This window comes from Drosophila eugracilis, unplaced genomic scaffold (assembly GCF_018153835.1).
Source record: "Drosophila eugracilis isolate 14026-0451.02 unplaced genomic scaffold, ASM1815383v1 contig_2147, whole genome shotgun sequence".
In the NCBI taxonomy this organism is placed as follows: Eukaryota; Metazoa; Arthropoda; class Insecta; order Diptera; family Drosophilidae; genus Drosophila; species Drosophila eugracilis.
The window spans coordinates 13,417-39,756 of record NW_024573030.1 but is presented as its reverse complement, the minus strand read 5'-3'; the positions used below and the strand labels follow the sequence as shown (position 1 = coordinate 39,756).

Below are 26,340 nucleotides of genomic sequence, written 5' to 3'. Positions count from 1 at the left end.
GCTGGTTGAAAAACGGTCAAACGGAACTCGAATCCTGTCGCCAGTCTCTGCCACCATCTCTGCCAAATACGGAATATTCGCGTCCCTAAAAAAAGTTAATTTATATATATAAAAAAAAAAAAAAATTTAAAAAAGAAAACATTAAGCCAATACATTTGGGTGAATATTTTTTTGAATTTTTTCTGTGCAGTGAAACTGTTCTTTTCGCGTACCGATCGCAAATGTCGTTGAGGAATTTTTAATACCCAAATGCGATTCACGGCGAAACGGTTATTTCGGAATTTTCAACTCGCCAAGTCCGATCGGAATGGCAAAATGCTGATCCACTTGCTGGTCGTCGTTTCGCTCCTGGAAGGTAAAAGCCTCAGAAAAGTAACGAGAATTACAAAGTTCTTGAAAGATATTGATTTTAAGGGCTGTAAAATATGGTGTTATCTTAAAATATTCATTAGGTTCATTTTCACACAGTGAAATAAAAGGAGATTTAAAAAACAAAAATCTAATATTTTAGAATTGTAAAACACGTAAATTCCAAATTGCGTTTTTAGAATTTAATTTTATTCTATAATATTGAAAGCTGGCTAGTTTGTTTTTTTGGAGATAACTTACAACCTTTTAAAGAAAAACCTGAAAAGCCACAGCTCTTAATATTTGGAATATAGATCGATATTGGCTATTAAATAATAAAAAAAAAACTAAAGGATAAACTGGATTAATGAGTCGTAATAAGCCAGCTTTATTATTTTTAAAATATTTCTTCTCTGATGAAAAACCAACCAAAGGGTTTAACGTATAAAAAAGTCAGATCTTGTTAGTGGGCTGGCTGAATACTTAACAGATCTGTTTGAAGTGGGCTTAAGGGAGATACCTAGGGCTTATCGCAGTGTCCATCCGCCAAAATGCAACCCTGTAATCAGTGCTGTGCAGCGACGGACAGGAAACGGATATCGAACGGACGGACACATTCCGGCGGGCAATTGAACGCAAACCGACTTGATAATTGTTTCGCCGCGATGCGAGTCTATTTAACCCGCACAGATGAGAGAGAGAGAGAGCGGGAAAGTTGAGCGATTAATAACTGCTGGAGACTGCTTAATGCACTGTCATGGCTACCATTTCGCATTTCGCATTTCGCATTATGCACATTGCATTGTTGCCATTGCCAATTGCCAATTGCCATTTGGCATTAAAACGTATAAATAACAAACAAATAAATAAATAAACAAAAGACAACGGGCAACATCGAAAACTGAACACTGGCCATTCAATGGCGATTTAATTGACTCACTCACTGACTCACTTATCCACTTACATTCACATTCGCATTCATATTTTCCGAGCTGATCCTTTTGATATCACAATTCGTGCAAAATCTGTTCAGAGGGATTTTACAGTATGTTGCAAAAATTATATATAAAAACGGCTTAAAAAGTACATTTTGTGTAAACTATAATTTATGATTGCTTTTTTTGTTTTAACATTTACTGTGGGAAAAAAGCTAAATAGGTAATATTATATCTAAGAAAGTGCAAAAGTGATAATTACCAAAAAAAATATTACATAATAATAGATATTTTGACTGTAGTGACCAGTAGTCGCATAAATTTTACAATCCACTGTTTCGCACGTTCAATTGTCCAGCACACATATTTTTCGCCTCACTTTAATTGTGTAAAAATTATGTTTTCACCTTGCTACCCAGTTTTCCTGGCTTTTACACCGCACAGGCTTTTCCTCACCTGGCCCGTCGACGATTGTCTGACCGTCGTCTGATAATTGTAAAAAATGAAGTGCCAAATTGTTCACGTCGGCGCGACAATCACAAATACTTTCCTTCCTTACCATTAAATATTTACAGCGCAGTCTTTATTGTTTGCAATTCGTTCTAAAAACAGTTGGCCTTTTGTTTTTATATTCCCCAGCCAATGTGGTTAAATCATATCATTAATTTTGATTTGCTTTTGGGGCTTTCAATGCGCCGCGGTAGTTGAGTTTCCCCCAAAAATTGGATATCATCCATTTAATTGCCAGTAAACCAAACTAATTTAGCAATCAAATGTATTATGGCTGCATAAAAATTAAATAAGCAGAATACTATTTATAAATGCTTGCTTTTTTATAAGGGCTTTTAGGTTTTAGGATGTTTTTAAATAAAAGATTTATGTAGTTTAATTGGTTAAAACTTAGGTTGTAAACTATGTCTTTGTATAGGGAAATATTCATTTGTATTTATAATAGATGAGATAGCATAGAAACATATCATAGGTTCTTAGATCTTTATTCAATTTTCCCTCTTAAAACCCTTTCCAAAATAAATAAATATTTAGTGAAAAATATTTATTTTTGACATTTAAAACCAAGCTGAATGGTGATGAGAATGCACAGCGCATAAGCTGGTAACTCTTTGGATCCAAATCTATAATTTTACATGTGTCACTGGTGGCCAAAAACCCCCCTGACAAAACGCCAGAAAGTCCTTGTCTAGTACCCAAAAACTATTCCCATAAAGTTGATAATTATGCATGGACGTGGCCCACGCTTCGTCCTGGGTCCGCATAAATATTAAATACATGCAGATGTGCATATTTAAAGCACTTAAATCACGGCAAACAATAATTCCCATGCGACGATAATGCCGCAGATGGGAATGTGGGATGTAATGGCAGCTGATAATGATAAACATAAAAGTGAAAATAATTTTCAATTACAGCAACATTAATAACCGATAATAATCCTAAGCAAATATAATGTGCATGTGCGTGTTTGTTACTGTGTGTGCATATCAATGATATGCAAATTAATTGCCGAATAGAACATTGCCGTCGCCTATAAGACCACCCACATTCAACTGTATCACCGTCCCATTGAATAACCACCCAACGGTTGTGAAATGTAAGCTAAACCGCAATATGGCCAAATGGCGGGAGCGAGATAGCGTCATTAATGGCCATTTTTGTTGCTGTCCCACGAGTGACTTAATTGATACCAACAACACTGGAGTGTAACTATGATTTTTATATCATGATACAGTTAAAACTGCATTTCTATATTTATTATATTTACATTTATATTTTACAAACATTTTTCTAAGAGATAACTCAAAAAATCGTATAATTACTTCTTCAGACAATAATTATACATATCTTCCATAAAAATATCAAAGTAAATTCAAATACTTTTTTCCCTGTGTTTATGCGCTTTTTTACTACATTTTTCCAAGTTTTAACTTTCAACTCCCTTTATCCTGCATTTTTATTTACAATTTTTTTTCGTCGGCGGTTCTTCGGCTTTTAGCGTCTGCGGTCAGCGGGAAAAGCCGCGACGGAGTTACTAGGTTTTTTTTTTCTGCGAGGAAAGTTACTCTGCCAAAAAATGCACGTAATTTGTAATTAATTATATGGGACGCTCAAGGAATAAAATTCGAAAAATACAGAAATAGAGATTGAAGTTACAGAATCGTAAAAAAAGGTTTAAGATAAAAAATGCAATGAAAGGAAACAAAAAACAAAATTTAATTTTTTAAATAATAAAAGTCATTCGAATTTAAATGGAATTACATGAAGATTTATTTACAAATGAAATGAAATTATGAATCAAATCAAAATCAATCAGACAGTTTAAATATTTATATAAAAGTAGATCAAAATACCCTGATAATATTAAACATATTCAAGATTCCTACACTTTCGCTAACTGAAAACTTTGTCAATTAAAGACTGACCCTTTTCAAAAAAAAAAACACGCACATAAAAAAATATAACACAAAAGTGTGAAACAGAAATCAAGACACAATTAATTGTGTGACATTTGTTAGGGGGGAAAAAAGGGGGAAGCCAGAAAAATTTAAATTGAATTTTTTTCCAGGGGGCAAAAGTAAGAGGAAATTGGCATTAGTTCAGCCGACGACGATTTGTAAAAATGCTAATTTCAATGCCAACCGACAGTCATTTGCAGGCATCTCCCTGTTTTCCCTTCGTTTTTCTTATTTTTTTTTGTTTTTTTCTGACTCTCAAGTCATTTGTTTGTCTTGACCGAAAAATTTGACTTTAAGACAGAGTTTGGTTTCCGTTTCCAGCAGCAGTTTGTTGTATTTAAGTTTGGTGTCTTTTGGGTCGATGAGTCCCACTCTGTTTGCCTTTCAAATTTGCCATTATCACCTATCATTGGTGCTTTGCCACTGGATTTGTGGGCCTGTTCAAGTGTGAGGCCATAAAAAACGAACGGCCAAGGAAAAGGTGACATCGTACAGTGAAAAAAAATTAGTGAATAATGATATTTGACTACGAAATGTGACAAGAAGAATAATAATTCATAATAATCGGTTACTTTTTGGTTAATTTCTGGATATTTTAATAATGGTAGTCCCATGGTAGACACATTTTTCTCCAAGTGCAGAAATCAGAGTTCTGGTCTCCAGTCCGCACTTCCATTCCCATGCAGATTGGCATCTTTGTATCGAATCGTGTGTGTTTACCTTGCCACCCACACACACATATAAATATATATATATATATATATATATATATAAAACACCCAGCCACCCAAAACTAATACGTTTGCTTAACTTTTGCCAATGTCCTTAGCCATAAATTTGCTACGGCAAATCCTCATTGTCGTTGTGTGATTTAAACTTTTTCACCGAGCAAATGCGAGAATGCGAAAAGGAGCCTCGGGATCTGAGCCAAAAATTGACAAGACTCGAAATGGTGGAACCGAAAATTGAAATGAAGGCGAGGTAGAGATTTATGAGGCGGCGGAGGAGGGGGACCTGGATTTCGAGTGGACCTAAGTCGGGGGTTAATTGACTCTGGCTTGGCAGCTGAAAATGCCTGGCAGAAAGGCTCCAAGGAGGCTGACCTACGACCAGAGAAGTCAAGCCAAAGTTCACAAACAACTGGCTAAGGTATTGAAGTAGTAGAGAGGGGTGTGCTGGGGGAGTAGGGGACTTGCCAGAGGAGCGGTGACAATTTCATTGGGATTGGCACAATGCTGGAAAACATCTTCGCCTGCATGCAGGACTCTACGACAGATTGACAAACAAGCCGCAGTCAGCCAAGCAGCAACAGCATTTGCCATTTGGCCAAAGGGGCGAGAGGAGTTAGAGAGGGATTGCCGCAGGCCAGGCTCCACTGTACTGTCCGCACCCACAACACTTTGGGTTTTCGGAATGGTAATGGTACTCCTTCCCCTCGAAGTGCTTACGGAGTTCCTAGAACCAAATCTCTTAGTTTGCAGCACTTCAAAATTTAATACAAAGATTTAGTTTTTCAACAATAAAAAATAAAATAATCCGAAAGTTTCTTAGAAATATCAAATGACTACATGTGCTACTGTCTTTAAATTTTATTTCAATTTAATTATGTTATGACTTTATGTAAAGGGTAAAAATAAAATTTAAAATTGAATGCCGAACTGTTTCCGCACATTTAAAACACAGCCCATAAATTTATTTGGTTTAATTCAGCCATTGTTCTGTTACTAACGACTTTTTCCGAATCAAATGAACATTGAATTTGCCAATGTATCAATAATGAATTCAATCAATTCGATCTTCAATTAAGTGCATTGCAGCAATTAATTCAGCAATGAATTTATTCACTTGCTCAAAATCAACTTGCTGGAATATTTATACCCGTTACTCGTAGAGTAAAAGGGTATACTAGATTCGTTGAAAAGTATGTAACAGATAGAAGGAAGCTTTTGCGACCCTATAAAGTATATATATTCTTGATCAGGATCAATAGCGAAGTCGATTGAGCCATGTCCGTCTGTCCGTCCGTCCGTCCGTCCGTCCGTCCGTCCGTCCGTCCGTCCGTCCGTCCGTATGAACGCTGAGATCTCAGGAACTATAGCAGATACAAAGCTGAGATTAAGCATGAAGATTCTTGAGGTCCCGGGACAGCGCAAGTTTATTACAGCATCCAGCCACGCCCACTCTAACGCCCACAAATCGCAAAAAACTGAAATTGCTGAAATCTCAGGAACTATTGCAGATAGAAAGTTGAATTTCAGAAAGTATAATCTTTAGATGACAGCGCATCTTATAGTGGTACTACTATCCGGCCACACCCACCCATACGCCCACAAGGCTCAAAAGACCGTTTTCGGATTTTCTAGAAAAGCTGATATCTCGGTAACTATAAGAGATAGAAAGTTCGGATCAAGCATGTATGTTTCTATGATGCTCCCAATGCGAATTGTTTTTTTCCGATCACGCCACGCCCACTCTAACGCCCACAAAACCCGAAAAACCAAAAATGCAAAAATCTCGAAAACTATAAAAGCTACACAATTTTGCTTAGGAACACGTATTTAGGAGATGCCTCTGCAACTTGCCACGAAGTTGCTTCCGGCCACGCCCACTCTAACGCCCACAAACCGCGGAAAACTGTGGAGTCTATAATATTATTATGAATGCCTTCGTTTGACCTTTTGTAACTTATTTCTGTTAATATCTATCGATTTACAAAAGATTTTTCAAATCGGAACATTATTTCGCTATTTATGAAGAAATTAAGGTTATAAGGCTCCACATGGGCAGTGACGTCACTATAAGCATACTCAACATACTTCCTCTGACAATAGGTGGCTCCTTGTGAATTTCCACTAGCAAAATTAATATTTTAAAATTGTGTAAAACAGTAACGGGTATCTTATAGTCGCGGCACTCGACTATAGCGTTTCCTCTTGTTTTAGCTTGTGGCCAGCAAGTAGATTATCCAGATTATCAACTGTAGAACTTCCTGGGACTCCGTTTTGCATTTGGCAGGCACACACATACAGAGAGTCACCGAAAGTGCGATAAATCATGCCTTTGGCCAATTGAGTCAATTCAGCACATTCCTTAGTAACACATATATATATATATATATATATTTATATATATTTCTACACACAATATTCGGTCCCGGCAATTCGTTCGTGAGTCAACGGATGTCTATAAATATTTAAATTTCAAGTTTGCCAAAAGTTTTTTGCATGCATTACGATGATGTAGACGTCGCTGGTAAGGGATATTCGGGATATTCGGGGATTTTGCGGCCAGGACAGCAGTCGTGCGTGGCTGCTGCTGTCTGGTGAAGCCACACGATCCATTCCATTCACATTTTTCCAACTAACCTCCTTCGGTTCCATTATTTTTTGCTATACACCTTGAAGGAGTCCCACTGATTCCGCAAAGAAGCCGAACACATTGTTCTTTCTTATATGAGTTTTTATCTATAAAATTGTTCTAAAATTATTTATGGGTTTTATTAGCTTTATAACTATCTTTAATGCTTACAAATTTTCTTTTGGTTTTATCAAAATTATATAATTTTAAGTTTTTGAAACTTATTAATTTTATACTTAATACTATTAGTTAGAGTATTTCCCAAGCTCACTATTTCTGTAGCCATATCCCAATTTTTCCGTTTACGGCCTGAAAAACTTTTTTGCAGCACTTGCAAGTGAAATGTTTGATTTTCGATTATTCAATAAATTATTTATATTTGCGTGTGCTCTGTTCTCATCCCCTTGCCCTTGCCCACTCCCGGTAACCGTAACCGTATCCGTACTCTTGCCCAGACTCTGGATTCTCGTTACCCGGAGAGTCGGAGTGCCAGCCGGATGTCGATCTTCAATTAGCCGCCGCAGCTCTTTAAATTGTCTGCCGCCGCCGGTCGTCTGGCACAGTTAAGTTGTTGGCAAGGCCGGAATGCAGTGGGTGGTGGGTTGAAAAGGGGGAATGGGTTGCTAGGTGGGTCTGTGTATGTGAATGGGTGGTTTTGGGGCACATTTAAAAGCGATAAATCACGGTCTTTTTGGCAGACGCAACAAGAGAGGTGGGGTATGCTATTTTTGGGGTGTTATTTCACAGAGAGGTTGGGGCCTTGAATGCATTGCCAGTGAACTGGCGCGATATCATTAACCGCCGCACACACACACACACACACACACACCGCTGCACTCTAATCTCGCTCGTTCTTTCTCTTTTTCGTCCTTGCAGCAATTGGCGCCTTTCAGCCGGAGTTCGTGGAGAGCATTTCCAACGTGTCCGTGGCCGTCGGACGCGATGCAACCTTCACGTGTCACGTCCGACACTTGGGCGGCTATCGGGTAAGTGAACAGTAAAAGTCAACGCACTTAAAAAAATCATTTTTACTTACCTTTTTAAAGACAATTACGGTTTGAATTTATACAGAAAACAAGCAATTCATTTTCACGGTCAAATAATATGTATTTTTAAAATTTTAAAAGTTTACGAAAAATTTAATTTAACATAACTTCTTTTAAGGTGGGATGGCTTAAGGCCGACACCAAGGCTATACAGGCCATTCACGAGAACGTGATCACGCACAACCCCCGTGTCACTGTCAGTCATTTGGACCAGAACACGTGGAATCTACACATCAAAGCGGTATCCGAGGAAGATCGCGGTGGTTATATGTGCCAACTTAATACAGATCCGATGAAAAGCCAGGTGAGTGATACTCGTAATAGAATGAAACGCTGTTAAACAAAATTATAATTATTTTTTGCTAAAAATATGGGAGCAGGATTTTTTGCAAAAATGGGTCTACATTTTACATTTTTATCTGTGAATGCAGTTTTATTGGAATTTTAATTACGATTTCGGGAATGTATGACATTCTATCATCAGACCATTATTTCGATTTCTGTAAGAAATATACTGAATATTTTTTCGATAAAAAATCAGATATGGAATTTTTCCGATGTACAACATTTTATGACCGTTTTAGTTCTCTCTCTAGCTCTAGCTCGGTCAAAACAAGACGCACAGCCAAAAGAACGACTGTTTTGTGCTGCTAACGACCAATACTAACAACCCCTATCACTAGTTTTTCGATTTTGGGAAAGTCAATTTTGGCCCAAATTTAGCATTTTTGATAAGGGGTACCAACATCAAAATTTTCAAAAATGGCCCCAAAATGAAGTTCCCCAGATTTGAATGCAAACCAATTGGGAATCATGGCAATCAAGTTGCGGTCCCTACGATGTATTACATTCCTCATTTGGCCCATTTTTGGCTGTGCTATGGCCAAGAAACTGATATTTTTGCGTCCAAATCACGTATACGTCTTTTGACAGCAGAGAGCAGTTTGATTGCAGTTTATATAGAATTTTAATTACGAGATCAGTATTTTTCATTTCAACCATTTATAGGATTGTTGTGGCAAAACACTTTATTGTTTTGAGTCAAAAATCCAAATTGCGACCTTTAACAGAACATTGCAAGTTATATTAGCGGTTTTCAAGCTCCACCTTAGTGAAATCAGCTCGCATTGTTTAAACAACTACTTCGTACAAATTTCCAAAATCGTATACTTAACGGGTTTGCAAATAAAATCTCGTATACGCACTGTTATTTGCTATATAGAAATTCAGATAAAGGACATTTTTCAGAATTAGTTAAATAAAGAAGAGTACAATCTACAGTTAGTTAACAAATTTATAACTTCAACAAGTGAGTTAAACTTTTAAATATTAAGATAATAATAAAAATTTGCCAAGGCTTCAAATTAAGTCATAAAAATAGATAAATCTTAACAGGAGATCTAATAATTATTTATTAACTTTTTATAACTATTTTTTTTTATAATCCTGATTAGTTTTATGCCCAACTTTTCGATTTGTATTTTATATTCATGATATTGGCAACGACCTCATTGGTATTTGTGAAAATGCTATTCCCCCTTCTTCGATCCATTCTTTTCATGCGGCATTAAACGGTGAAGGAAAATGCGAATGCATTGAGCTGTTGTACTTGCCGTAGTTATTGTTTGTTTTCCACCATTTCTACCACTTTCCCTCCGACGATTTCCCACATTTTCCACCCACTTATTCTTCTGCTTGTTTGGGGAAAAGAAAGCGCAGCAAATCGAAAGCGAAAACTATGCGAAAATGGGGTATGATGAGGGGGGGTGGAAAAAGGAAAATGTTGGGGCATATAAATTGGCAGCATCATGTACGCACACATACATAAATTTCGTGTGTGTATTTTCGGTACATATATGTGTGTGTGTGGGTATGTCCGCTCACACGTACACTCGTGTGTCCAGCGAAGTGAAGTTTATGGTGCCAATAAAATGTATTTCATGCTTCCTTAATTTTTATTTGCACTTTTACGCTTTCCACAACAACAATAACATCAACAGCAAGAGCAGCAGGGTCAAAGTGCACCGTACTGACCGCCCAACTCCCCTTTTTACCACCACACCTCCCCTTACTCCGTCTTAAACTATTTACCTTGGCTTAGTTTATTCTTAGTTTATTCGACATCACTTCGCTTTATACACCATTCCACTTGCCATATAAAACACTTTGCCGTTACTCCACGCTTTACGAGCCACTTGCATAATCAGCGAATTTTCGCCAAGTGTACACTGTGGAAAAAATGGCAATATTTATCTAGCAACTCAGATTATTTCCCCTCAAACTCGATATATCTATTGAATAAATTTTAAATAAAAGTTTCTTATCGAAGCAATTTGATGACTAGCATACATAGTTTCGTATTACAATATAATATAAGAAAAATATCTTTGTTTTTTCTCTCTATGCGTATGAGTATGCATTTGTCCCTTTAGCAATTTGCGATAATTTAAGTAAGTGGAATGAAATCCGCTGCGTGCTAATGTTTTTGTTGTCTCTTGTCTTATTATATTATACTATTTTTTCTTTTTGTACCTGCAGATTGGCTTCCTGGATGTCGTGATTCCGCCGGATTTCATCAGCGAGGACACCTCCTCGGATGTTATTGTGCCGGAGGGCAGTTCCGTGCGATTGACATGTCGGTGAGTATGTACCGTGTATGGTTTTAGATTCGGTTTAAATATTCCTCATAACAACTTTTTCCGAACTGAAGGCAGATATTTTTTAAAATTTAGTTGGTAGATTGGCAGGGAAAATCACTTAATCTTATCCTAAAAATTAAGTATACGCAATGTTTTCACTTTGGATTACATTTTATTTGAAGCTTTTTAAGTGAAATTTATTTGTAGAATCTTAAATAACAAAAATAGTTAAATATCCGTTTTCTTTAGCCATCTTCCAATTCCATCTCTCCATCTTTTCATTCTTTCTTTCATTCTTTTTCTGTGTAATAATGTCAACAAATTAAGTGACACTTCATTTCTCTTGATTTAGCAGCGGAACTCCTTGGCCACCCTAGAGTTAAGCCCCCTTTGGGTATGTTAGGTTTTTTGAAGAAGTTGAATCCTAGCTGGGATTTCGCTTGACAGACAGTTAACCCTATATCACCGATTTACTCGTACTATTTTAAGGGGTATTAAGGCATTAGGGTATTACCAGAAAAGAGTCTCTAATTTGTGTTTTTGGGGTTTTTGCGGGGGTGGTTTTGGTGGCTGATTTATGAACTTGACCGCAACCACGAAGTGTTGCTCTCTTTGTTTTTTTTTTCAACGATTTAACCGCAAAATGATGAAACGATGGCGATAAGCGCGCTCTTGCCGCTTTTCCATGTGTTAATGTGCGAGTGTGGAAAGCTATTAGAGGACTTGTCTGCGAATTTCCTCTTTTGTTTTCAGTTCGTTTTTAATGCTACTTAGTGCAAATCCCTTAAAATGAATTCAACTTTGGCGTGGCGAGCATTAAACGCATCGACTAATAAACTTTAACAAAATTAAATCCATGCTGTAAGGAGTTTTTTTTGAAATATTTATAAAACATGGCCAAAGTGCGGTTAATAGCAAATAGCTGTTGTAGTGTATTTTTTGTGCTGCAACTATTGGATTATTTATTCGTAAAATATAAATTTAATTAGTTATTACTTTATCAAAAAGTAAACTTAACTTCAACTGACGAGATCCTTATAATTGGCATACATTTTTGTAAGATTAAAGACAAAAGATTTTACCTTAACAAACCAAAGAAGGTCATTCAAAGCGAGGGGCGCTTTTGAGTTGTTTTGAACAAGTTGTTGAACTGAACTAGAAATTTGCTTTGTCTAGCCGTCGTCTTTTGGGCCATGTAAATTGTACTTACTTGAGTAAAAAAGAAGCGAAAGACAAGAGAGCTAGACTGTCTTGGCCCGACTAAACATAGCCAAGATACTGCCGCTGACTGCTAACTGTTGGCCCATTGTGTTGGCCATGTGTATGGGAGTATCTGTGTGTTGGTTGATTTTCTTTTTAGCCATTTTGCATCTGTTTGCGGCATCATAAAAATTTACCACACCCGTGTCTGGTTTGCTGTTGAACAACTGCTGTCTTAACACGCATTTCTCTTAGAAATACCCTCTATTTGGTGGTATTTCGAGGTATATTAGATATGCGAATTACTATTTTTATCTGTTGCATTAATAGTCTGATAACAAAATATAAAACCATTAAAATATATATTTGCATTGCTCTTTGAATTTAAATGATAACATTACATATTGACATTAAAAAATATCACAAATGGGAGTTGTGACGTCGACCTGGCTTTTCTGACATTTTTCCAACTGCACCCACCACACACTTGAGCGCCTGCTGGCTTCAAGCGTTTTGCCTGCCTGCTTTTGCACTTTTCCCTGCTCCTGTTCCTGTCCCTGTCCTTGCATGGCATAAAAGTTTTTACTCCAACTCGGGCACACAATGGAGCCCTCGGCTGAAGCATCGTCATATTAAATTTAATAAGCCACTGAACTTGAATATTTTCCATTTGGCATCTCTCGGCACTTCCATTTGGCATTTGCCATTTTCCATTTGCCATCAACAATAAGGGGGCGTGACCAGTTGCCTTATAGTTTATGGTTACTTAAATGCTTTTCGATCATCAAGGGTGTTTTACCTGAAAAGGAACCAAAGGTTTGAGCAAAGAAGGTCTAACGATATTAAAGAATGTGTGATAAAGTTATGGAAATTATAAAAATATTTGTAATTACCTAAAAAAATTTTAAAAAATTATATTTTTATTATAGAAGTCATGTTAAAACATAATTCCTTACAGTCCCTTTGCCGTATTCTATTTGCAGGGCCCGCGGCTATCCAGAACCGATTGTCACCTGGCGGCGCGAAGACGGTAACGAGATTGTCCTGAAGGACAATGTGGGCACCAAGACCCTGGGTAAATAGTTCTCTACGATATCAGTTCTTCTTTAGAAGATACTTTATTTGTTTTTCCCGCTTTTCCAACCACTTTTTAGCCCCCTCATTTCGCGGCGAGGTGCTGAAGCTGTCAAAGATCTCGAGGAACGAGATGGGCTCCTATCTGTGCATTGCCTCCAATGGAGTGCCTCCGTCGGTTTCAAAGCGCATCTCCCTCAGCATACACTGTGAGTATTTGCCTCCCTCATTCTGGCACTGCGCCATTAATTAGAGGAGCCTGCGGTTGGTCAACTCTTTTTGTTGTCGGTATTGCATCCACATTCTCATCCTCATACCCCCCCAACCACATCCTCATCCGCATCATCTCATCTTCGCCATCGCCATCATGAACATCAGTCAACCAGTTGAGTTTGGCCACGGCAGCTGTGGCGTTTATCTTACATTAAGTTTATGCACTTTAAGAATTAGGAAGGAATTAGAAGGAGAAATTTAAAAAAAAAACACCTATTGATATCATTGGTAGGGTAATTTTTCTTTATATTTCCTATGAAATATAAACCATATAAGGTATATGATAGCCATTTATTATAAAATTGAATAATAGTAACGGGCAGTTTATATTAGTATTTAATAAGTTACCCATAACGTGCATTATTTTTCTCGGTGTACAGGAAGTTCTTTCCAGCTGAGGAAATGCCCCGTAGCGCAAGGAATAAAAGGTACAAAATTTTGAGGGGGTATAGGGGGTTCTGTGTTAAAAGGCAAACGGTAGAAGACAGAAGGTAAACTCGGGTCCAATGCTCTATGTGCCGTGCTAACTCGATTGTCCTTGTTGTAATCCGTTTAAATCCTGTCACTGATACCGGGCATTACCTGCTCCATCTTTGCTTGTTGTTTTTTGTGTTTTTTTGTGTTTTTTTTTAGGAGGAATGGGGGGAAGGACTTCTGGTGGGCCACAGCTTTTTTGTCAAACTGTCTGCAGCACGTGCGGTCCCTCCCCCGATTTCCACGACTACATTTTTGCAACCCCAGTTCTTAGTCCCCCTTTTTCCCTGCCTCTGCACTTTTGACTCTGCTGCCATGTGGCAGTTCACTCAATCATCAAGGCAGTCAAAACGGGGTGTGGCAATAAGGGGGCTTGTGGGTGGCACTGCGTTTGTTTGTCCAGGCCCCCTTGCTCCTCCCGTGTTTTTTTTTTTCGTTGACTCGTTGCCATTGCACCACCCCTTTGTCGGGTCCACCCTTCGAGTTAGGTGGCAAAATCACGCCTTTTAACATTTTGACATTGTGTTAATGCGGTCTTTAAGTGGCACTACGTCTATGTGTGACGGGGATACTTTAACTTTTGGGAATGTAATAAAAGCAAAAAAAAAAAAACAGAAATATAAAATCCCAAAAAAACAAGACTAAGACCTACGAGTAAGCAATCAGTATGATTTATGATAATATTCCAATAACCTTCTCTTCCTAATTAATCTATAGAAATAGGATTAGGTTGGCAAACTATTTCCCTTTTCATTTAATGGGTATTGCCGTGTTTGCTACCATTCTAGTCAAACTTTTCGGACCGCTTGTCAGCAGTAAACAGTTGCTGGTTAGCAGTTATCTTCGAGGAACAGTCGAGAACCTGGAAAACTTTTTGATCAACTCGAGTGTGGCGGCGTCCCCTGCATTTTCTCTTGATTTCCCCTCCTAACTTTTCCCCGTTTCCGGTGCGTGTTTACTTTTCCTGTTGCCATTTTGCAACAACTTCCTTGCAATTTGTTTGCCAAAGAGTTGCTGGGCGCTCTTTTCCCGGAAACTTTTGGCGGACTCAGTTGCACGGGATGGTTCAGTTGCAGATGGTACGCCACTGCTGCAAGTGGCTGATAAAAGTACACAACAAAAAAAGAAGTGTTTGAATTTTAAACCATTTCAACTTGACTTATAGAATATAAATCAAAAGAGCCCCCAAATCCCGTTGGAAGCTACGCCTTCCACAGATTATATATTATATAAATCAAATCTGATTTCTACATTCCAATTGCACTTTTTTAGCAGTGTAGATGCCTGGCACATTCCGCATTTTCCGCTTCCGTTGCACAGTGCTTTCCGCTTGCCGCCCTATTAGGCGCTTCCCCTAATTAGCTGCACCTATGGGGATGTGCAACAGGAACTGGCATCGTGCCGCATCCCGCCAACAGCATGCAACATGCAGCATCCCGCGAGCAACATGTCGTTTGCCATATGCAATACTGCATCTTTAACCAGTCCGGAAATGTCGTCTTCATCTATATTTTCAGTCTTGGTCACATGGCACGTTTGTCCCGCTGCCCAGTCACGCCTCCTTTTTTTACTGCAACGCCCACCTAGCCAAGCCTTCGGATCCATGGTTCGTAAAGCGAACACACAGAAAATAAATGTAGCAAAATGAGAAAAATCACGTACGTGTAAAAGCCACCAGAAAAAATAGTACGAAAAAAGCAATGAAACCGAAGGAGTTTTACCACTTCTCTTATAGATCTATCAGTAAAGGGTTAACGAAAAACGCATTTGTATTAGATAAAAAAAAGAATAACCTTTAGGACCTAACAGTTCATCTGATATTTTGGCAAAGATATACTCGAATGTAGGAGTTCTGGTGACTTACAATACAATATTTCCAGAAATAATTCTTAACTTCATATCCATCATTCAGATGCCTTAAAGCATTAGAACATTCTAGCAGCATATTTCCCCTTCGAGATATGTCCGTCAGCGGGTACGGGTCTAAAACCTATGCCAATGAAACGCACTGTAGAAACGACTAGCAGCTTACAGCACGCATGAGTTCAGACTTTTTGTCACCTTCGACCAACTCAAGCTCTCCAAAAAACAATTGCCCAAAATGTGAGTCTGCTGCTGCAGCTGCTGCAGATTGCTGCGAAAATTTTTGGTAGAAAACTGGGAAATACGAGGGCGACAGTTGGCAAGGGGGATGGAAAGTGGGCGTGGCACGGATAGCAGCAGCTGACGACGTCATTAGTGCATATTTGTGGCTTTGTTTGCCGCAAAACGGAGCGAGCTGCAGAGCAAAAGCACCTGGCCAAATGGCTGAATGGCCCAAAGGTGAAAGGTGAAAGGTTGAAAGGTGGCCGTTGGCCAGTCAGGAACATGCTCAGAATAATCATTGCAAAATTGCAAATCGTCCAGCGAAAGTGCCGAGGGAAGGCAGAGGTCCTTTATCCTGCATAAATGCACTGAGGATAGACCCGAAATGTGGCAGTTTCCAGTTTTCAGTTTCCCCCAAAAGCTTGATCTCACATATGGATTAAAGCAGGGGCAGTCGACCAGCACGTCAGCCTGGCCCGAAAATCACCTCAAACCCCAACAGACACTGGTGTCGTTTCCATCTACACTGGCCTAAAAATGTTATGTAAAATATTCTAAAATTGGATTTTATATGAAATATTAAATATATGTAAAATATTCGTAACGCTTTATTTAAAACACAAATTTATTTACATAACACTTAGAAATTTAACTATTGTAAATGATTTATATTTTTGCTTTGACTACAGGGTTTTGTCAGTGTACTTTTGAATTTATTTTTAAATGTGTCAACATTTCTATTTGTATTTGGAATTTGAAAGGCAATATGACTCTTAGATCATAATTTATTTAACATTAACAACAGCTAATAAAATTTTTTTGTTAAGAACTTTAGTAAACAAATTAAATCTATTAATCTATTAATAATTCACAAAGTAAGCGTAACGATGCCAAAGCAAAGGACTCGTTATTTTATATGCATAAATGAAATTTAAGGAGGCAAACCACAAGAGCGGTATTAGGGAGATAGTTGATGGCTAAGACAGAGAGCAGTCGACCATGGAAATCAATTAAAATCCTCTGGCTGGCAAAGTCCTGCACCAGGACGAGCAATACGGAGTTGCTCGCTGCAGGACCTGCAATCAACTATCAATGCACATGGCCGCAAATGTCTCAAGGGCTAAGGGATGGGGAAATAGGGAAATACACACGGAGACAATGTGCAATCTGTAAGCTGTAAGTCGTATGCTGTGGGGCCAGGGTATTCGCTTTTCGGTCCTCTGGCAGGTTTTACAAAACCACCAATTTTGGTCAGAAAACCCACCCCCGCTCCCCCCCCTACAGAGCTCCGTACTAAATGACAATAAATACGAAAGTTCGGGCCATCGGCAAAAGAGTTGTCAATGCAGGAGCGTACGAAGCGTTCTCTGCATGAACTGCATTCTGATCAGTCCTGGAAGCACAAAAACGGGAAAGCCAGAAGCTCACACTATCAAATTATGCCACACTCAATTGGCCATCAAGTGCGCCAGCCAACTTTTGTTCTGCTCTCAAAGGGAGTCCTTTTACGAATGCCCAATGGTATGCACATCACAAAGTTCACACATACATAGTATACAGCAAAAATTATAGAAGGTTAATAATGTCCATAAAAAATACCCAATTTAATAATTTAAAATATTTAAGTACTTCTTTGAGTAGTTTCGATGGCTTTCCGCATATTCTATATATTGTCATTTTAAAATCTAAAAACTATCGCATTAACATAACATGGCTTTATATAGGATTATCAAGATTACATAGATGGGGTATTACATTTTTTTTGAGTCTTTGGTTTCCGAAATTGTGAATGAACATTGATTGAATTTTGAACAGATGTTTTGTTGTATAACCGTTTTTGAAGACGGTATAAAATTACAAAATATACAGAGAACATAGCAACGCACAAAACAGGGTTGTAGCATCTATAATGGAGGGGCCTTCTTAGTGGGACGTGTGTTTGGTTTTTTTGGGAAATCTCTAGATCTGGTCCTTCAGGCTTTAGTGCCCTTGAATGGGCACCACATTTGCATTCCCCTCCCCAAAGGACCCTTCGTCCATGTCAGCCCCTTCAAGGTCACGCTTGATCGAAGCCCCGTTCCGCACCTTGATGATACTCTTGTCGTCTTTGCGGCTGCGCCCCTTTATGGACTTCACAGTGAGTCCAAGGACAACGCAGGCCACAGTGGCAGCACCCACACACATCAGAGCCTTGTGTGTGGGTCGCAAGTTGCCCAGATTGTTGCTCAAATTGCCCAAATTGCCCAGTCCTACGGGTGATAGTCCCGGCAGAAGGCCCAGCTGATCAGTCAAGTTGGTAAGGAACTTTGAGTAGTCCGACATCATGAATACTGCGGGGTTAAACAAATATTTAGAAGTTTAGTTAAGTATTAAGTATTTATTATAGATTATAAAGCTTTAATTATTTATGAAATAAATAAATGAAAATACCTTGACTTTGGTTTACAAATGACCCTGATTACCTGGTTTGCCCAACCTGAGCCAATCCAGCCGATCGGCTGGAAAATGTTGTATTATTCGGACACCTATCAGCCCTATCGAAACTCATACCCATTCTCCTTGTCGTTGCAGTTCATCCGGTCATCCAAGTGCCGAATCAATTAGTCGGCGCACCACTTGGCACTGATGTCCAAATTGAGTGTCACGTCGAGGCCTCGCCCAAATCAATTAACTACTGGATTAAGGACACGGGTAAGTGTGTGTGTGTGTGTGTGTGTGTGAGAACAGAGTGTCGAGACCGGTCTGCCAATATATATATATACGCTTGCTTATATATATATAGATATATCTATAGATATACGTCTGCCTATATGGCAGATGAGTACATACATCTATGCAGATGTTGGGCTCTGGGGCCGAACGCATCATTACTCCAACATCGATTCGAATGGAAACGCTTGGCATTGTCATTAGTCAGTTGTCAGATTGCGGCACGTTCGCTTGTTGCAGGTGGTGCAGTTCGATAGTGGAAGTCGGGGATTTACAAAACTCGAAAGCGGAACCCTTTCTCGATGAAAACCCAAAATTTTGAAAGCTCTTAGATATTTTTGTTAATACCCAATGTATGATTTCAAAGTCTAATAAAACGATGCTTTTCAACACGCAAAGTTCAAATCACTTTCAACTCACCCAAATTTCCACGGTAGAATTTCCTTTGGGAAATTTTTTTTTATTATTTTTTTTAAATATTTTTCCAACAAAACTAGTTGTGATGTGAACGACAGGAGAAAATATACTGAAACGAAACCTGTAACTTAATTCAAAAGATTGACATTTGCCTGATGTTAAGTTCGCAGATTGCTTTAATATTAAATTTATAAATTTTCTAAAAAATAACATAGTAGGCTTTAAAATAAAAGTTTAAATTTTAAAATTTAACCATTCATTTTGACCGTTCATCACATTAGGAGAGATGATCGTGACATCGGGCAAGTATCATGTCCAGGAGAGTTCGCAGTCCATGTACGAGACCAAAATGTCGATGATAGTCAGGAAGTTCCAGAAGGACGATGTCGGATCCTATCGCTGCATAGCCAAAAACTCACTGGGTGAAGTCGACAGCAGTATCCGCTTATACGGTGAGTTTTTTTTTGCAATTCTCCAACAATGGGTTATAAATGCGGTGCCTACAGTGGAGGCAATCAAGTTAGATACCATCGTAATTAAGAAAGATGTTGAATGTAAATCAAAGAATCATGTATTGCACTCTCAGCAATAAAATGTATTGGCATTTGTATAAACTTCAAAATGACAATACAATTAAATAAGTTTATTGAAATTTCTGCTGGCTGTGCTATTTACTTGACTGCCGCTGTAGTGCCTGGAATCCGCGAAATGGCGACGTATTTGCACCTTTGTTTCAATTACATTTTCTCATTCGCTCCTTTGTTTTTCCATTTTTTTTTTTTTTTTTTTGCACTCGCTGCCTTTCAGAAATCCCCGGACCGAATCGTAATAAAAATCCGCTGAACGGCAGCGGAAAAGGTGGCGGGGGAGCGGGCGGTAGCCTGGATGCGGATGCCAATGACATTTTGAAGCAGAAACAACAAGTCAAAGTCACCTACCAGCCGGAGGATGAGGAGCTGCAGTACGGATCCGCCGAGGATTTCGATGCGGAAGGTGGCGAAGGCGGTGGCCTGACACCGTTATCGCCGCACGTTTACTACACCAGCGGCAATAAACCGGCCACACATAAGCCGGGAAACTCCGGCGGCAATCAGCATCAGCATCAACATCAGCAGCACCACCATCACCACCACCACAACCAGCAACACGGTGGGGCAAGTGGCGGTGGTGGTCCAGTGGGTGGCATTGGGCTGGGGTTACCTGGTGGCGAAATGGGCGGCATCACCCGCAAGCCCCCGCCATATTACGGTGGCAATACGGAAGTGCGCGTTCCCATCGACAATAACGAAATGAGCTCCGGCTCCGGCGATTCACGACTGCGTCGGGGTCACCATTTGGCCGTTCTTCTACCTATTCTCGTCCTGCTCATTCTGCCCAGGAGTTGGCACTGTCGACAGTCGTTCTTAATGGGCTTGTCGTCCGTGTCCGGCCTTCTGCTCAGCCTCTTATAATACACAGTCTAATGGACTCACCAGCACATTCAGCCACAGAAGCAACAGACTCAACAATACACGGATGCAACGAAGGAAAATAAGGTCTATATATGATCCGACTACAACAAGACATTCATCAGGCAATACCTACTATCAAGTAAGAAGTATGTTGTAGTGTCTAATACCCAGTCTAAGGATATCAAAAATAATTTCACCAACACACATTTTCCACCAAATAACACAAGTGTTTGAGTGAATGTAAAGCAGCCCCAGGGACAGTCTAAATAGCTACAGCAACAAAACACAACCTTATAGGTCTTTAATGCAAAACTTTAATTAAATACTAAAAAACACAATAACTAACAGTCTGTAAAACATAAATTCTCAACCAAAAAACACAAACGTTTCAAGTGTAAAAGTCGAAGGGACTAAATATTTAACAACATGCTCACCAAACAACACCAGCAATCCCCAAAAAGTGTTTAAGTGTGTAAATGTCCAAGGACTTAGCATTCGGAGCAAACATTCAACAACAATTTCACCAACAATCTCTTTAACCATTAAGAGACTTAAACATATAAAACACACATGTTGTAGTAGCAAATGTTAAATTGTTTATAACATAAGTGAAAAACAAAAAACAGGGATGGTGTTTCGAGGCATCCATAATTAGTGAATGTATTTAACGCAAGAATTTTTAGTGTTACTGAAACATTTTTAAGGGGGTTGCACAGTTAAGTAATCACAGCTAATCTAAGGTTAAGCGGTACCCAAAAGCATTTACAGTGAATCGAGCACTGAAAAACAAAAATCAGTTCCCGATTGGGACAAAAATCTCGTTTTTTTTTAATATAGCATAAATAGGAAAGGGATTCGAAGAGTTTGAGGACAACCGATGTGGCCAATGAAGGAACAACATTTTATATTTGGTACTTTGAAGTCTACATCTTCCTTCATGCTATTTGTTATAATCAACCCTTGCAGGATACTTTTTGTTGATTTTCTCATTTAGATTTTTGGCGGCTAACACACCTTTTTTGTCCAATTTCCGATTTCCCAAACCGATTTACAAAACTTTCGAAAGGTCAATTAATATAAAACAGAAACATAAAAACAAAGGGAAACTTTTTTGATTTGTTGAAAAAATGCTTTATTTGACTTTTTGTTTCTTATTCGTAATTTGGGCTACTTTTGACTGAGTTTTGTTCATTTGTTCAACTTTGATTGACACTTGTGAGAGATCCTGTGGAAAAAGGGAGTGGGTTTATGATAAATAGACTTCGAGACCTTTTTATAATTTATTTCTTTGTCAGCAGATTTGTTAATTGTGTTGCTGTGCTGTACTCTTAAATATAATTAAATTTCTTATTTTCATGCAAATGATTTGCACACAAGCTGTGATGCTCTCTCAGTCTTTGCCTCTTAACCCGTTCATATGCTGCTTTTAACCCTTGTTTTGCCAACTATTTCTTGGTTTTTGCCAAAACTTTTTGTTTTATTTTTGAAGTCTTTGCAGCGGAGTGTTTTTTATTTATTTATTTTTTTTTTGTGGCAACGTCTTGTCTTTGCAGCTGCGTGTGTGTATATTTGTGTATGTATATGAGTGCGTTAGTTTTTTTTTTTTTTTTTTTGGAAATGTGTGTGTGGCAGCTGTGGGGCAGAAGTTGTGGACAAAGAAAACTCTCGGCTCCCATCTGCGTTGCATTTGCTTTTGATGAATTACTTGCATGTCAGTTAACCACACACACACAAACACATACATATATCACACCCAGCCACACACACAGCTACGTTTTTAATGAAATGAAAACTTTTTGGCAAAGTGAATTTCATTGTAAGCAGCAACCCCCAAACCCCTTTGGAAAAACCCAAAACAATCCTCTGCCAGAACTTAAAACTAAAATAAAAAAAAACCAAGACAGCTACAAATATACAAAACCGCCAAAAGCTGCCACTGATGATGATAATAAGACGCTGACAACCGCAGCAACAGCAACATGAACACAGCAGCAACATCAGCAGCAAAAGGCAGTAGCAGCAACCCAAAGAAACATGTCACCAACAGGGGCTTTAGTGGGTTAAGTAGGGGCCGAAAGAGGGCCAAAATGTGGGGGTGTTTTAGCCACGTTGACACAAGTGTTTCAAATTACATAGACCCCTTGAAGAAAAGGAAGCCAAGCAGCAACGACGTACTACGTCGAGAACTAGTCAACCGGCAGCAACACTTTTACTGATGTTGCAAGTTGCTGCTATGCAAGTTGATGTTGCTGCTGCTGTTGGTGTTGCTACTCTGCAGTTGCTACTGGCATTGTCCATTGATGATGTTGTTGCTGTTCGTGTTAATGTTGATGTTTCTTGTTTGGCAGTCACCTCATGTTGCTACAAGAAAAGCTCTGCTAAACATTTACATTTTCTCTGGTGTGTTTTAAAGATTTCTGCCTTAAAAGAATTACTAACTGGGAAAAGTTATTTATTTATGCACAGCTCTTAAACTCTAGCTAAACATATAGGAAATGAAATATATGAAAAAGAGTTACAAGCATTTCGAAATTCCTGCTCCAATTCGGTGGGGTTATTTCCATTATTATTGCAGTTTTTGGCAGTTGAGCTAATTCTAAGGGAGATGTTGCTGCGGGGATGTTGCTGCTGGTCATATCACTTTTGTTGTTGCTGCTGCAGCAGCTTCTTTTGTTAGTACCATTACCACTACTGCTTTCACATTCGCTGCCTTTAAAATCGCACATCCTCTGTTGTCCTTTGTTGTATTGCGTAAATAGCACAACAAATATAAATACACAGCAGTAATAATGCCAGACAAACATGCACAAAATGAGAATTACAGACGGAAAAATTCGTATTGATTATCATTAATTTGAATATCCCCTTAATGTGATCAAAAATAAAACAAAAATGTATTATTTTAATGGTTTTAATAGTTGATTATAAGGTTAATAATGAGAAAGTTATATTAGTAGTTAGTTAACATCTCTATTTTGTTTTTATTTTTTTTGCGAGTGTACATGTGCATTTTGCTGATTATGATTGTTATGGAGCCGCAGTTTGAGTTGTTTTTTGGGGCTTTCCGCGACACTTGTAATCAAGTTTTCCCGCACACAATGGTGTGTCTGCCTGTGCGCGTGTTCTCTGCCGTCTCTGTCTATCCTCGTGTTGCCTACTTTTGCGTGGCGGGGAGAAGCGCTTAATTGCTCTACTTGATGCCGTCAAATTGTATTTTAATTTCGCATTTCCCTTTTTATCATTCCTTACTGTGACCGCTGTCTTTAAGTTGCTATTGTTATGGTGATGGGAAACGCAAGTTGAAAGTGGTCCCTAGACCTTAAATTCTTTTTGTTGGAAGAAAATATTGTATTATATCAATTATTAGTTTTGGGTATTTTTAAATTATTTCAGAAGGAAATGTTAAACTTTTTTTACTTTTAGTTTTGACTGTAAGCTTTTATACTTTATGGATTTTCACATTTCATGCTATTTTTAAAGCAACAGTAAAGCCATTGTAATAAAATCTTTAATCTACTTACCTGAAACTTAATAGGGAAACATATTTAATACTTTCCTTAAGAAAATTTCTTGGTCATCCCGGACCTGAGTTATATGCCGGCTCATCTTAATCTTCATCATATTTTTGAGGGCCATTCTTTTTGGCGTACTTTTTTCCAACCGCCTTTGTTTTACTGCGGTTTATTGTGTTATGCAGTGTGGCGAACTTGTATCTATTTAAATTTTGTGTGTGGCAACATGTTTATTTTATAACCCCAAGGCAAGAGGAAAATGCAGGGGGAGTTTTGGGAGTTTGCTTCATGTTTGACGGAAGTTTAATTGAATACACCGCTTACTTGACGGTGGACGGGGCTGCAGGCTGTGTGGCAAGGCATGGGGGTTTTGGTGGAAAATGTATTTGTGTGCGTGTGTTGGCCGCAAAACATTTTCCGCATTTTCCGGGGAAAAGGCGGGACAGCAGCTCGCTAAAACAAATGGCAATCAAGTTGAATTGTTACACACATATAAATGGTAGGGCAAAGAGGGGTTTCAGAGAAAAAGGCGCGGGGGCGTGGATAATACGTAGGGGAAAATGAGAGGAAAATATATAGGGAAAATATGGGCAAAATAAGTGCGGAGTCTGTACGCCGCTGGCTGAAATTTACTCAACTTTTTTGATTTAATAACGAAATGAGTGTCGGCTTGAATATTCCTATTGTATGACACTAAGTGTGTGAGTGTGTGCGTGTATGCAGTCTGGTATCCTGGTAAATGGCTTCGCTTTGTAATGTCTCAATGGCTGACAAGCGGCTGTCGAGCAACAGCTGGCTAAATAAGTGAAACACTGCTAAAAACACTTCTAAAAATCGTTGTTAAAATTCCTAAACTAATATTTTAATAGGCTGTTTAAGTTTATGCAAATTCCCAATATTTTTCCCAATATCTAAGAAAAATACAGTTCTGAACATTTTTTTATTTTATTTATTTCATAAGTTCTGAATATTTTCTTAACCATTTTATTTATTTATTTACTTGCTTTTGTCAACTAGATTTCTATCCCGTTTTTCTCGCTGTGCTTTGACCAGAGCAAATAACCCAGCTTGAACAAAATTTTTGGCTTGCAGCCGTATCTTTTCATCAGTTGATGATGACTGCCGGGCGGCCGAGCGAGAAATAAAATTAAACAAATACGAGATAACAAGCCACTCCAGCAGCAGAAATTCAATTACAGCTGCTTCAGGTTGCCAGTTTCTGGTTGCAAGTTGCATGTTGCTCGTGTGTGTGAGCATCACTCGATGGACACACAAAACGAAGGATTCAGTTCTTAGTAGTCAGTACTTGGTACTCAGTCAGTACTCTGTATTTTGGGTACTCAGACCTCAGGACACTTGACACTGGGCCCCTCTGGCCACAAACTCGAATTGATTTAATTGAAATTTTATTCGAGTCCTGCCTGGCCCCATTGTGCAACAGTTGTCTAGCAGCAGGATCCTTTGTGCATTTGTTGCATTTTAATTAAGAGCTGCTTTGTACTGCCGCTGTAACAATAAAACCAAATCTAGCCACAACATCTAAGCAACCCCCTACACACATATTCATATACCATATATGGACAGTTGTGTTCAAAATAATAGATAAGCCTTAAAGATAACAAAATAATACTAAACTGGTTTGATCAGTTGAAGATGATTTTAGAAAAATCATTAAAAACTTATTTAATTTTAACTTTGGTTCCATATAACATGTTTTCAAAACATAATCTCATTAAAAACAAACCAACATTTTTTATTTGATCGTTTAAAATCACGATCAGACTTCTATTATTTTGAGCACAACTGCATATAAGCAGTTTGTTTGGTTCGTGTATAAAGCAAAATAAGTAAATGCTAAACTCATAATGGAAATTTGTAAAAAGGGTCATATATAGAAATGAAAAAAATCATAGTTATACAAATGGACTCTAGAAGAATCAGAGCCATTAAAGGTTGTTCATATGCTAAGCGGGATATATCTCTCTATATGGTACTGTACTTATATCAAAAGAAAAATCGAAATACACAATAATATTATGTGCCATTATTAGCAGACCTAAATGCTGAACGAAAATAAATAAGATAAACTAGAGGAAATGTTATAGAATCCTTGAATCCTTCGACTTTTCACATTCTGTATATAGTTTTGTTGTGGCTAAAATCCATTTAAATGTGTAATAAATTAGGTTCTCATTGCGTTGCTTTTATATTACTACTACTTTAAGTATAGGAAATGTATATAAGACAGCTCATTAAGAAAAGTTAAAGCTAAATAAAATGTATATAGCCAATGCGGATAAACTGTAATGTGTATTTAGGATGACTTTAAGGATTGATTAAAAACGTTCA

General features: G+C 38.3%; 2 protein-coding genes across 2 annotated transcripts; one reads left to right on the top strand and one right to left on the bottom strand.

The window, feature by feature from the left end:
- LOC108118299 (lachesin) lies at nucleotides 1-26,282 on the top strand. The gene is made up of 9 exons (XM_017230911.2): nucleotides 1-355; nucleotides 7,988-8,097; nucleotides 8,276-8,461; nucleotides 10,696-10,796; nucleotides 12,980-13,071; nucleotides 13,151-13,279; nucleotides 18,474-18,593; nucleotides 19,310-19,480; nucleotides 19,836-26,282. Exons 1-9 carry the CDS (start codon nucleotides 250-252, stop codon nucleotides 20,477-20,479), a joined length of 1,659 nt encoding a protein of 552 aa, XP_017086400.1. The 5' UTR covers nucleotides 1-249; the 3' UTR covers nucleotides 20,480-26,282.
- LOC108118300 lies at nucleotides 17,603-19,138 on the bottom strand. Its single transcript, XM_017230912.2, has 2 exons — nucleotides 19,032-19,138; nucleotides 17,603-18,232 (listed from the first exon to the last, which is right to left on the bottom strand). The coding sequence occupies exon 2, from the start codon at nucleotides 18,225-18,227 to the stop codon at nucleotides 17,883-17,885; it is 345 nt and encodes a 114-aa protein (XP_017086401.1). The 5' UTR covers nucleotides 18,228-18,232; nucleotides 19,032-19,138; the 3' UTR covers nucleotides 17,603-17,882.
- Nucleotides 26,283-26,340: the final 58 nt, after the last annotated feature.